Genomic DNA, 12,287 nt, shown 5'->3' with positions numbered 1-12,287 from the left:
ATTTAATAAGTGCCCTTCCTGTGGGAAAGAAATTACTAAGTGAGATCCGCACTCTGGTCTGTATTGTGTGCCTACCATCTTAACACTGACCTGATAAGTGCTATTACTGCCAGCAGTTTTCCAGAAGAACTTTACATGAAAGGTGCATGCCACGTAGGAGAGGAAAGGCCTGGAAGGACATCCCGCTAAAGAGCCCTCCTCTCAAATAAGGTCAGAGCACAAGAAAAAGGGGTCAAAAAGAAGTCACCGGTTGAATAAGCCGTTGAGGTGTGGATCAACGTCCAATACCCCTGTGCTCACCTTCAGCGTCTAAGTCTCCTGTGCCGCAGTCGGCGTCGAAGACCCTGTCGCCATTGAAGCGGATGACTTCAGGTATGGCAAAGTCTAAATCTAGACTTGTCAGCTTTCTACCGGCGACGTCGACACCCTCTCGTAGACGGCCCAAGTCCGGCCCGCCTACGATCGCCTATGATATCGGAAGGCAGACGCTAGACTTCAAAGACTCCTCGCTGACGGGTGCGGTCGCCGGCGAGGGTCTCGGTGCCAACGTCAAGAACACCAACGATATCGAGGGCACCTCGGACATGGACGCCAAATCCGATTCCAAAGACTCCGACTTCGTAAGGCCTGATCCCAGTCGATCAACTGCTTCATAGCCGGTGGCAGGGCAAATATCGCCATCGAGAAGGTCGCCGTTGAGAACGGCTCAGACGAGAAGGTCTCCTTTGACGTCAAAAAGAAGGTAATCTTTGACGTCAAGAAGGTCACTGGCGAGGAAATCGCCATCAACGTCGAGACCTACATCCACCCACAGGTCTCCCCCAGCTAAGAGACCGAGACTAGATCAGTCACCAGTGCCGACATAGAGGGACCTGTCGACGTCGAGGGAAATTCAGGATCTGACATATAAAGGTATGACGTTGAGGAGTGCTTAATCCTCCCCGGAACTACGGATAGTTCAGATCACGCTGGAAGGCTATCTGGCTCAAGAACACCATACGCCTCCGACTAACCTCTCCCCGAGATGGTTAGAGAGCATAAAGGACTGGAAGATGCGAAAAATTCCCCCCGGCAAAAAATATTCTCAAATATTTTCACGTTCCCATTCACCGGAAAGGCAAATACGACATGCCACACATCAAATGTCCACAGCTTTGGGGAGACCTAGATCAAGATCTCCACGTAGCTGCTCTAAGTCAAGATCTCGGCACTGTTCGCCTAGAGAGGAAAAACACAGGTCTCCTTCATGGTCCTCTGACTCCAGATCATCGCAGGCCGACTATTCTCCAACTCTGTCATCTACTCCACCAATTAGAGTATCGCCAGTGGATGATATCATCACCTTTAACGAGGTACTATTTAGAGGGGCTACAAAGCTCAACATCGAGATGCCAGCCTCTGTCCCTTCGACATCTGTTATATTTGAGACGCTGCATCACAGGTCCTCCACTAGACCTTTGCTCCTTTTGGTGCATGGGCTACTAGAACCTTCTCTCCATACATTTCTAACGCCGGCCTCAGTGGGAGCAGCACCATCACGGAAGAAATACAGAGCCCCAGAATAGGGCCTGCTTTTTCTATGGTCTGATCCTGCCCCGGACTATGTCATGATGTCTGCAGCCAGGAAAGCGCACGTGTGGGCATCCTCATCTGCTGTTCCCCTTGACAAAGACTGCAAAGCCATTGGTAAGAAAATGTGCAAAACCTCTGCCTCTTACATGAAAGTGGCCAGCACTTCTGCACTGCTGGGTCGATATGACTGTTTGCTATGGGACACTCTCTCGAGGTTTACAGAGAAGTTACCGAAAGAAGATAGGCAGGATTTTCAGGAGGTCCTGCATGAAGGAGGCCTTGTGGCGAATCGGATCATAAGTGCAGCAGCAGATGCCTCAGACCTTGCTGCTCATGGTTATTCCCATGGTATCTGTGCTAGGCGATCCTCCTGGCTAAGACTCTTGGGATTGAAACCAGAGGCCCAACACAGAATTCTCAACCTCCCCTTCAGTGGCACCTTCCTCTTTGGCTCTCATGAGATGTCAAGAATGAAATCAGAACTTTTTCCGTCGTATTTACCAACCTTATGATCGCCGCCAATACCAGCAGAGGGTTCAAACCCCTCATTGGTCATCGCAGCAACACCATGCGCGATCGCATTACCATCAGTGACAACCCAGTAGAGGAAGAGGGGGCCCTAGACAAGCAACCCCTGTGGCAAAGCAACAGTCTAAGCAGTGAGCGCCTAATTCCCCCAGTTCTGTTACACACTCCGGGGTGGGGGTATAAGTTTTCCCATTGGACAAGTGGATCAAAATAACACAGGGCAACTGGGTACTCAATATTGTGTGGGATGGGTACTCAGATTCAAATCTCCTCCACTGTTTGAGCCTCCTCGGGAAACCCCAGTGCATCGCCTAAATCTGCTGCCAGAGGAGGTCTCCATCCTGTTACAAAAACATGCCATCGGTTCCCTGGCAACATCGGCAGGGAATTTACTCCTGTTACTTCTTGGTTCCAAAGAAAGGTCCGAACAAGCAGTTCAGGCCTATACTCTATCTCAGACTCTTAAACAAATGTGTCCTCAAAGAGATTCAGGATGTTGGCATTACACCAAATCATTCCACACATGCATTAAGGGGACTGGATGTGTTCCATAGACCTTCAGGATGCTTATTTTCACATCCTAATTTCTCCAAAGCACCTGAAGTTCCTGTGAGTCGGAATACAGTCGGACCACTTCCAGTTCAAAGTCCTGCCTTTTGAGCTCAAGTCGGCTCCTCACATTTTTTGAAAATGCATGGCGGTGATAGCGGCCTTCCTGCAAAAGATCTTAATCTATCCTTACCTAGACGATAGGTTACTCAAGAGTGCCTCTCCCAGTCTCCTGCAGAAACATCTAAGATACTGCATTCATCTCTTAAACCAGTTGGGCCTGTGCGTCTACTTCAAGAAATCTGTCCTCAATCCAACTCTGAGGATACACTATTTGGGCGCTACCCTAGACTCAGCAAACGCTAGAGCATTTCATTTGGGGAGAGACTAGTATCAATACTCCACAAAGGTCGTACTCTCCTGCGAACACCTCACCTCACAGCCAGTCAGGTGTCCTCTCTGCTGGGCTCTATGGTGTCATGCATATTCATTGTTCCAAATGGCAGGTTACAGATGAGACCCTTACAGCAAGCTCTAGAGAACCAATGGTCTCAAGTTTCAAACTGCTGGGAGGACACCATAACTCTTACTCACGCAGTCCAAATCTCAATAAGATGGTGGATGCAACGGTCTCATCTTCTGAAAGGAGTTCCCTTCCACCAGGCACTCTCCAAACAAACTCTTCACAGATGTGTCCCTTCAGGGCTGGGGTGCTCACATGGGATCTCTTCAGGTCCAGAGGACATGGTCGGGAAAGACGAAAACTTACCACATCCAAATGTTAGAACTCAGAGCGGTACATCTGGCTCTCAAAACTTTTTCCCTCCATAGTCATGTTCCCTGTTGGTTCAGTCTAACAATATCACAAAGATTTACTACCTGAACAAACTGGGAGATACCAGATCCAGACACCGGTCTCTGGAGGCTCAAGTGATTTGGAAATGACTACTAGCGAGGAACATGTCCATATCTGCAGTTTACCTTCCAGGCTCCCACTGTGCACAAGCGGACGACCTAAGCTGAAACTTTGTCGAAGCGCACAACTGGATGCTAAAAGACGAGATAACACAAGACATTTTTCGGAGATGGGTTTCTCCAGACATCAACTTATTTGCAGACGCAAAATGCCGTGCCTTCGCATCTAGGTGCCCTCAACCAGGCTCCAGAGGAAATGCACTGTTCATTGACTGGTCTGAAAAAATACTCTGCGCTTTTCCACCAGTCCCTCTCATACCACTGGTGATCAACAAGCTCTACAGATCCAGGACAGAGATGATCCTGATTGCACCAGAGTGGCCTTGCCAGTGATGGTACACAGACTTGCTACACCTTTGCAAGACGCTTGCCATGCCATCCGGATCTGTTAACCAAGTCAGGAGGGAAAGTTTTTCATCCCAACCTCCCGTCACTGAGATTGACAGCATTGCACCTGAGTTCCTCCAATATGGCCACTTAGGCCTCCTGCAGGACTGTATGCAGATCTTAAAGAAAGCGAGAAGGCCTTCAATGATAGGCATACGCTTTCAAATGGAAGTGTTATTATCTGTGGTGTTCAGCTAATGGTCATAACCCTACCTGGGCCAAGAACAGGTTATTTTACCATATATTTTGTACTTGCTAAAGCAAGTTTACAGTTCCCTTCTATTAGAGTACATCTGGCAGCAATTACAGCTTATAGAAAGTCTCCCACTCGAGCAGTTGTTAAATACTTCCTGGAGGGCTAATAAAGGGTCTACCCACCAATTCTGTTACCTTCACCTGCCTGTGAACTTAATGTGGTCCTCTCTAAATTAATGGGCACCCCCTTTTAACCCATTCACAAAGCTTCTCTACAGTACCTTTCTTGGAAGGCCGCTTTTCTAGTGACAATTGTCACTGCTCGCAGGCTGAGCAACCTTCTGTTCTACAGAGCCTTATCACATTTTCCATGCTAACCAAGTTGTTCTGAAAACTCACCCGAGTTTCCTACCCAGGTGTTCTTGGATTTTCATATTAATCAGTCGATCACCCTACCCATGTTTTTCCCAAATCCTACCACGCCTCCTGAGAGGGCGTTTCGTTCACTTGATCTAAAAAGGATGTTAAAATTCCATCTGAGTAGAACGAAGAATATAGGAAAGTCGGACCGTGTCTTTGTTAACTATGGTCCAATACACACTGGTTTTTCCTCTTCTAAAATGTCCGTCACTTGATGGATAGTATCTTGCATCACATTATCTTAGCCATCTCACAAGCAGCTCCACGGCTCACTCGACGAGGGGTAAAGCTGCTAAAAAATGTGCCTATTAAAGAGAGATGCAAAGCATCTACATGGCGCTCGATCCACATCTTTGCCCCCCATTACTACTTGGATTCTGATACACAGGTGGATGCTCAGTTTGGGCAAGCATCCTTGAGGAATTTATTTGGATAACAAATGATTAAGAATATGTTTGATATGCAGGTATTCATCCGCAGGGTTCGGGGATGGGCTTGCTAGTCAACTCAGTTCTTATGACTATTGATGAGTATCTCCTGGAATGGAAGGGTAAGTTACTTATCTGTAATCCTAGTTCTCTTCCAGGGGTATACTCATCAAAGTCCTAAGCAACCCTCCCTCCTCCCCGGACGAATACCATGTCTATTACAGTTTTTTTTTTCCTCATGTTATTTATACAATGTAATACGCCGTCAAAGACCTGACCTAACTGCCTGGACATTAGTGCGTGCATTGTTCAGGCAATGCACTTGGAGTAATGCATTGTTTGTCCAGAAAGCTCTTCATAACTTGTTTGCCTAGGTCTAAATTGCCCGATGGAGTGTACTTTCTACGCTTTCTATCCTCTGTCCGGTGGAATATAGCCATATGTTGGGAATGAGGAAGAACCTGTTCATTTAAATACCATGATGTCACTACCCCAGTCCTTCAGTCATACAGGGGTGTCAAGTGTCCTCTTTGTGTTGAGCACATTTGTTGTAGATGGCCCACTCTAGGATATCTGGATCCTCACATATAGGTGGGCTTTTGATACCTACATTAGTGGAAGACTGATTTAAATACACCTCAGGATTCTGTATAAAAACATTCTAGTAGATGAGGCTACTTCCAGTGCCGCAAGAAGAAAAAAGTTAAAGCGTGCTTAGACTTAATCACGTTTGTCGGCCAATGAGACTGGGAGCGACGCCACTTGAGGCATGGCTCAGCAGTTGAACCTGTGCCGGGGCTGACTCCGCGCCTTACCAATTTTCTGGGAGCTGGGGTGACGCCCGACCAATTTAAAACGTTTTATGAAACCATGCACCTAGTCTTTGGGCAGCCCGTTCCCTCGATCCCTGTAGGTTTGGGAGGGCCCATACTAATCCACGCTGGTGGCCCCAGTGCCATTTGGGCCCCAAAGGATCCACAATTGGATCTGGATTGGTGCTGTTCGTACCACCGTATCCTTCCCGGATGCCGATCCGGAGGCCAGTTCTCTCTGCGCCATCCACATCCTCAACACTGAGCCGGAGGGTCGTCGTCTGCCACTGACTGGAGCCATGCCTTTTAGGCTAGAGCCTGAGCTCTATTCTTATGGGCTGGGACTCTGGGAGGGGTTGCTGGACCCTGAGGAATGCCAGCCTTATGAGGAGCAAATGGAATGGTGAGTATATGGGTGAAGCCAGTTGACTGGATACTTCTCCAGATACTGGAATGCTTTCTTCCCCTGCGCTGGCTACAGAGGAGGGAGCATCCCTTGCAGTGGTGGTGCGGAGGGCAGCTGAGGTTCTGGACCTTAGCTCGCTCTCTCTGGCATTCAAGACTAATATCTTGATGGACATGCTTCAGCCAGGAGTGTGCACATCCGAGCCGCTTCTTCCTTTCAATGAGGCACTTACTGATGTCCTGCTTGGGACTTGGTGCAAGTCCAACACAGGGGCACCTCTGAACAGGACGCTTACGCACAGTCACTGCTCCAGGGGACATAAATCCCCTCACCGAACACCCTACCGCAAGGAGCTTCGTGGTCCAGGCCTCAACGTCACTTGTAAACCCTAGTGCGTTCCCTACTGCGCCCCCAGACAGAGAATCCGAGAGACTGGACAATCTTTGGAAGAGGTTTTCTTCCAGCAGTCTGGCACTGCGGTCTGTGAACATCTCACTCCGATAGCCCCACATCCAGGTGGGATATGATTAAGCATCTGCTGTCAATCATCCCGGAGGAGGCCTAGGCTATGCTCTGCCAGGCTGTTTACGAAGGGAGGGATGTAGCGAAGTTCACCATCTACTGTGGACTAGATATCACTGGCTCACTAAGCTGAGTGTTTTCATCAACAGTGGCCCTACACTACCACTCCTGGTTGAGGACAACTGGCTTTTCTGGGGGTGTCCAGTGCTCTCATAGACCTGCCTTTTGATGGCTCCCGTCTCTTCGGAGACCAGACTGATTCAGTGCTGGAGCACTTTAAGGACAGCAGGACTACGGCCAGGTCCATGGGCCTTTCTATGGTCGCGAGTCACCTTCAATCCGCCTTTCATGGCCAGAGAAGGGGTGTACAATGGCATCTATACCCGCCCACCCACCTCAACATGCAAGCTTCCAAGCCTCGGCATGGTCGTGGATCCAGTTCCTACTGGCCTGTCCATCGAGCGGCCAGGTCAACCCACCAATCCCCCAGCAGCCTCAGCCGCCTAGTCTGGCCATTTACCATCGTGGGCACACAGTGGGCAGCAGTATTTGCCATCACCTGCCTCGCTGACCATCCATAACATCAGACGGGTGGGTTTTGTGGATTTTCCGGAGAAGCTACTCCCTGCCCTTCCTCCATGCCACCTACATACGACAGGCTGACGGAGGACCACCTATCTCTTCTTCTCCAGGAAGTGTCAGCTCTTTTGGCCGAAGGAGACCGAGAGAGAGTGTGCTGATGCCAGAAGTAGGTTGTGGTTGCTATTCCTTCTACTTTCAGGTGCCCAAGAAGGACGGAGGCCTAACTCCTATCTTTGACCTGCGCTCTCAATTTCTTCCTCACAAAGGAGAAATTTAAGATGCTCCCTCTTGTTCAGGTCCTGTCTGCCCTGGAGACTGGATGGTGGCAGTGGACTTGCTGGGGGCATACTTCCACATTCCTGTCCTGCCCACCCGCAGGTGGTACCTGCGGTTCACGGTGGGCCACAAGCATTTTCAGTTCTCTATGCTCCTTTTTGACCTCCGCAGCCCTCTCGGGTGTTCACCAAGGAGATGGAGGTGTTTGCAGCTCATCTGTGGAGATCTGGGGTGCAAGTCTTCTATCTCAACTGGCTGTCCCCCACTTCTAGGCTATGGCGGCCCTCCTGCATTTGCTGGGGTTCACTGTTAATGTGCCAAAGTCGCACCTGATTTCTTCTGACGCTTCCTTTCGTCAGACCTGTTCTAGACCACGATGCAGTGTCTGGCCTACCCTCCCAAACAGAGTCCAGGATATTCAGGCTATGATACTGATGTTTCAGCCTCTATCCTGGATTTTGGTGAGACTGACTGAGGCTGCTGGTCCTCATGGCCCACCTGCTTGTGACACATGCCCATTGACATATGCGGGCTCTGCAGTGGGACCTGAAGTTCCAGTGGGCACAGCATCAGGTGAATCTCTTCGACATGGCCCAAATCTCAGTGGGAACTGCAAAGGACCTTCAGTGGTGGCTTCCGAACCGCGATTGGGTCAGTGGCATACCCCGCTCCCTTCCCCATCCAGATTGGACAGCAGTGACAGATGCGTCACTCCTGGGATAGGGTGGCCATCTGGGAGAGGTGATCATCAGAGAGCTCTTATCTTCTGTGGAATCAGAACTCCACATCAACCTGTTGAAGCTACCAGCAATCCGATTGGCATTGATAGCCTTTCTATCCTCCATTTGGGGAATAATGGTGCAACTGTTTACAAACAACACCACCATGTGACACTGCAATAAGCAGGGTGGGGTGGGGTGGGGTGGGGTCGTGGACCCTTTAAGAGGCCCTGTTTCTCCAGACATGGCTGGAACAGCAGGGCATATCCCGGGTGGTTCAACCTCTGGCATGTTCTTTCTCTGAACGCCAGATCTGACTAACTCAGCCGAAGATGCCTAGCGATGAATGGTGTCTACCAGTGCACTGGGGTACTGCTCACGAAACATTTCCAGATCCAATCTGACTCCTGGGGTTAATTCTAAAGTAAGGAATCTGCAACTAGATAGTCTCTAACCGGCGTTACCAAAGGTAAGTAACTTGTTCTTTACATGCACAGTTTGAAATTAAATTTGTTGCGAAGATATATAAATTAGGACAAAGATGGGAGACATAATGAGTTGACAGTGAGTGAATGAAGGGGCTGTATTAATAGTAGTTTGTCAGTTAATTTGATGTGTGAAAAAGGAAAGCCCGTCACCACGAAATGGTGGTAGGGCAGCGGGCGTATTGATGATCGTTTTGAAAGAATAAAAAAAAGTTTCAAGCTAATGTTATTTCATCCTTGTTTTTGGTCATCTGAGTTAGCAAGTAGATTATGATGGAAATGGTTTTCCTTAATACTGTATTTTTATCTTCTCAAGGTTGGAACACGAAGATACATGGCACCAGAAGTACTAGAAGGTGCAATAAACTTCCAAAGGGATGCATTTTTGAGGATAGATATGTATGCTATTGGATTAGTTCTCTGGGAACTGGCATCTCGATGCACTGCCTCAGATGGTAGGTATATATTTTAGATTCTAGAAGGTACATTTTATACATTGCCAATAACTGAGTTTGGTAAAAGGCAGTTTGTGCATTTCCACCCTGATAAAACAGTTTATCATCCTGTTAGTGATTCTGCTGCTGTTTAGATTGTAACATAAGCTATGCAATTATGATGGTTGACGAACCCAGGTGTACAAAAAATATTAGTTATTCCCACATGCAAATCCTTTAAAGAAAGTAAACTGCCTGACTGGAAAATTAATGCATCAGGTAATGCTACTCTGTGCTCTAAAAGTTACATATATGTGTTGATATGTGAGGACACCAGATAGAGTTGGACAAGTTTACTTTCTTACCTCACACATTTGTACAGTGTGGACTTTGCTATTAGTATGGCTACGCAGCACTTGTGGATTCCAGTACCCTCCATCTCCAATTTTGAGGATTGCATCAAGAGATCAGAGTGGTTTGATTTATGAGATTTAAGTTTTGTATGATGGTTACTGTTAAAGTTTTGTGCTCCCACTCTAACATGCAGTGCTCACACTCTATCAAGATAGTCACTCTTCAGATGCTGTGAGTCTTATCTGGAGGGAGCACTCCTGTTCTCAAAATAACATTGTGATGTTTAATTTCCCTTACTGAAAAGGTCCTTTAATTCCCTTTGATTTTTGACACATTATGAATGTCCGCAGTTAAAGGCTGCTGTTCAGTTCAAACTTTGCTCCGATAGCCTTCACAAAGTACTTCGTGCTAGCCACAACTAGGTTCTCCAGCACTAACTTTTGTATATGCCAGTTGAGATGGGGGGGTCCTATGGTAAATTTACAGTAGCAGAACACAACATGCCTGAAATTAGCATCCCTTTAGTAAAGCCAGAAATCCAACTAGTGTGGTGATAGTACCCTGAATTCATTATCTGAGGGCATCTTACCTCTAATTTCTACTGCACATCGTGTGGAAAAGGAGACTTAGAGCTTTGTTTAGTTTTGAGACTGATCAGTCCTACAGTTCTCCAATATTGGATTTTAATTAGATACATATGCTTGATTTTGTTCCTATTAGTCAGGCTGAGAACCCTCAGTAAACAATGTTAACATAGCAGTGTACCTATACACTCCATAATGTTGACAATTTTAAATACATTTGCATCCTGTTATAAATGACCCAAACTCCAAGCAATCCCAGATCTGCACACTGTGCTGGTCTCTTATCAGACGCTTTCAGCTGCAAGATTTTCTATGCATGTTCAGTGTGAATAACCCTCAAGAGATCTCTTCTTCAGGAGAAAATCTCAAATTAAAAGATTTTGGGTTAAGAAACCGCATGGCAGACTCAAGTGTGCAAGTTATGTGGGAAAAATAAATTGTACATGAATGTGACCCACACAAGATGGAGTAGGATGAAGATGATGAGGAGGAGGATAGACTATGATGATGATGAGGAGGAGGAGTGATGAGGAGGAGTGATGAGGAGGAGGAGTGATGAGGAGGAGGAGTGATGAGGAGGAGGAGTGATGATGAGGAGGAGTGATGAGGAGGAGGAGTGATGAGGAGGAGGAGGAGGAGGAGTGATGAGGAGGAGGGAGGAGGAGGAGGAGGGATGAGGAGGAGGAGGAGGAGGGATGAGGAGGAGGGGGAGGGATGAGGAGGAGGAGGAGTGATGAGGAGGAGTGATGAGGAGGAGGAGTGATGAGGAGGAGTGATGAGGAATGAGGAGTGAGGAGGAATGAGGAGGAGGAGGGATGAAGAGGAGGAGGGAGGAGGAATGAAGAGGAGGAGTGATGAAGAGGAGGTGTGATGAAGAGGAGGTGTGATGAAGAGGAGGAGTGATGAAGAGGAGGAGTGATGAAGAGGAGGAGTGATGAAGAGGAGGAGTGATGAAGAGGAGGAGTGATGAAGAGGAGGAGTGATGAAGAGGAGGAGTGATGAAGAGGAGGAGTGATGAAGAGGAGGGAGTGATGAAGAGGAGGAGGAGTGAGGAGGAGGAGGAATAGGAGGAGGAGGAATGTGAGGAGGAGGGGGAATGTGAGGAGGAGGGGGAATGTGAGGAGGAGGAGTGAGGAGGAGGAGGAGAAGGAGTGATGAGGAGTGATGAGGAGGAGGAGGGTGATGAGGAGGAGGAATGAGGAGGAGGAGTGATGAGGAGGAGGAGTGATGAGGAGGAGGAGTGATGAGGAGGAGGAGTGATGAGGAGGAGGAGTGATGAGGAGGAGGAGTGAAGGAGGAGGAGTGAGGAGGAGGAGTGAGGAGGAGGAATAGGAGGAGTGAGGAGGAGGAATAGGAGGAGTGAGGAGGAGGAATAGGAGGAGTGAGGAGGAAGAATAGGAGTGAGGAGGAGGAGGAGTGAGGAGGAGGAGGAGTGATGAGGAGGAGGAGTGATGAGGAGGAGGAGTGATGAGGAGGAGGAGTGATGAGGAGAGGAGTGATGAGCAGGAGGAGGGGTGAGGAGGAGGAGGAAGAGTGATGAGCAGGAGGAGGAGGAGGAGGAGTGATGAGCAGGAGGAGGAGTGATGAGGAGGAGTGATGAGGAGGAGTGATGAGGAGGAGTGATGAGGAGGAGTGATGAGGAGGAGTGATGAGTGAGAAGGAGGAGGAAGGAGGAGGAGGAGTGAGGAGGAGGAGGAGGAGTGATGAGGAGGGAGGAGTGATGAGGAGGAGGGGAGGAGTGATGAGGAGGAGGGAGGAGTGATGAGGAGTGATGAGGAGGAGGGAGGAGGAGGAGGGAGGAGTGAGGAGGAGGAGTGAGGAAGAGGGAGGAGTGAGGAGAAGGAGGAGTGAGGAGGAGGAGTGAGGAAGAGGGAGGAGTGGGAGAAGGAGGAGTGTGAGGAGGAGGAAGAGGTGGAGTGATAGGAGGAGCGAGGGAGGAGCGATGGGAGGTGGAGCATGAGGAGGAGAGGAGGAGAGGAGGAGGAGGGAGTGATGAGGAGGAGGGTGGAGGAGGAGGAGGGAGGGGGTAGGGGTGGGGGAGGGGAGGGGGGGAGGGGGG

General features: G+C 48.8%; 1 protein-coding gene across 2 annotated transcripts in view; it reads left to right on the top strand.

Annotated features, from left to right (window-relative positions):
- Window positions 1–12,287, top strand: part of ACVR2A (activin A receptor type 2A) — a 305,735-nt gene that overhangs the window by 246,192 nt on the left and 47,256 nt on the right. For both annotated transcript variants that reach the window (XM_085645617.1, XM_085645616.1), the window contains one exon: window positions 9,173–9,311. In XM_085645617.1, coding sequence (XP_085501743.1) covers window positions 9,173–9,311 — 139 coding nt within the window. The remainder of the gene's footprint in view (window positions 1–9,172; window positions 9,312–12,287) is intronic.

This window comes from Triturus cristatus, chromosome 3_1 (assembly GCF_964204655.1).
Source record: "Triturus cristatus chromosome 3_1, aTriCri1.1, whole genome shotgun sequence".
NCBI classification, from domain to species: Eukaryota; Metazoa; Chordata; class Amphibia; order Caudata; family Salamandridae; genus Triturus; species Triturus cristatus.
This window is presented reverse-complemented; position numbering and strand designations above follow the sequence as displayed.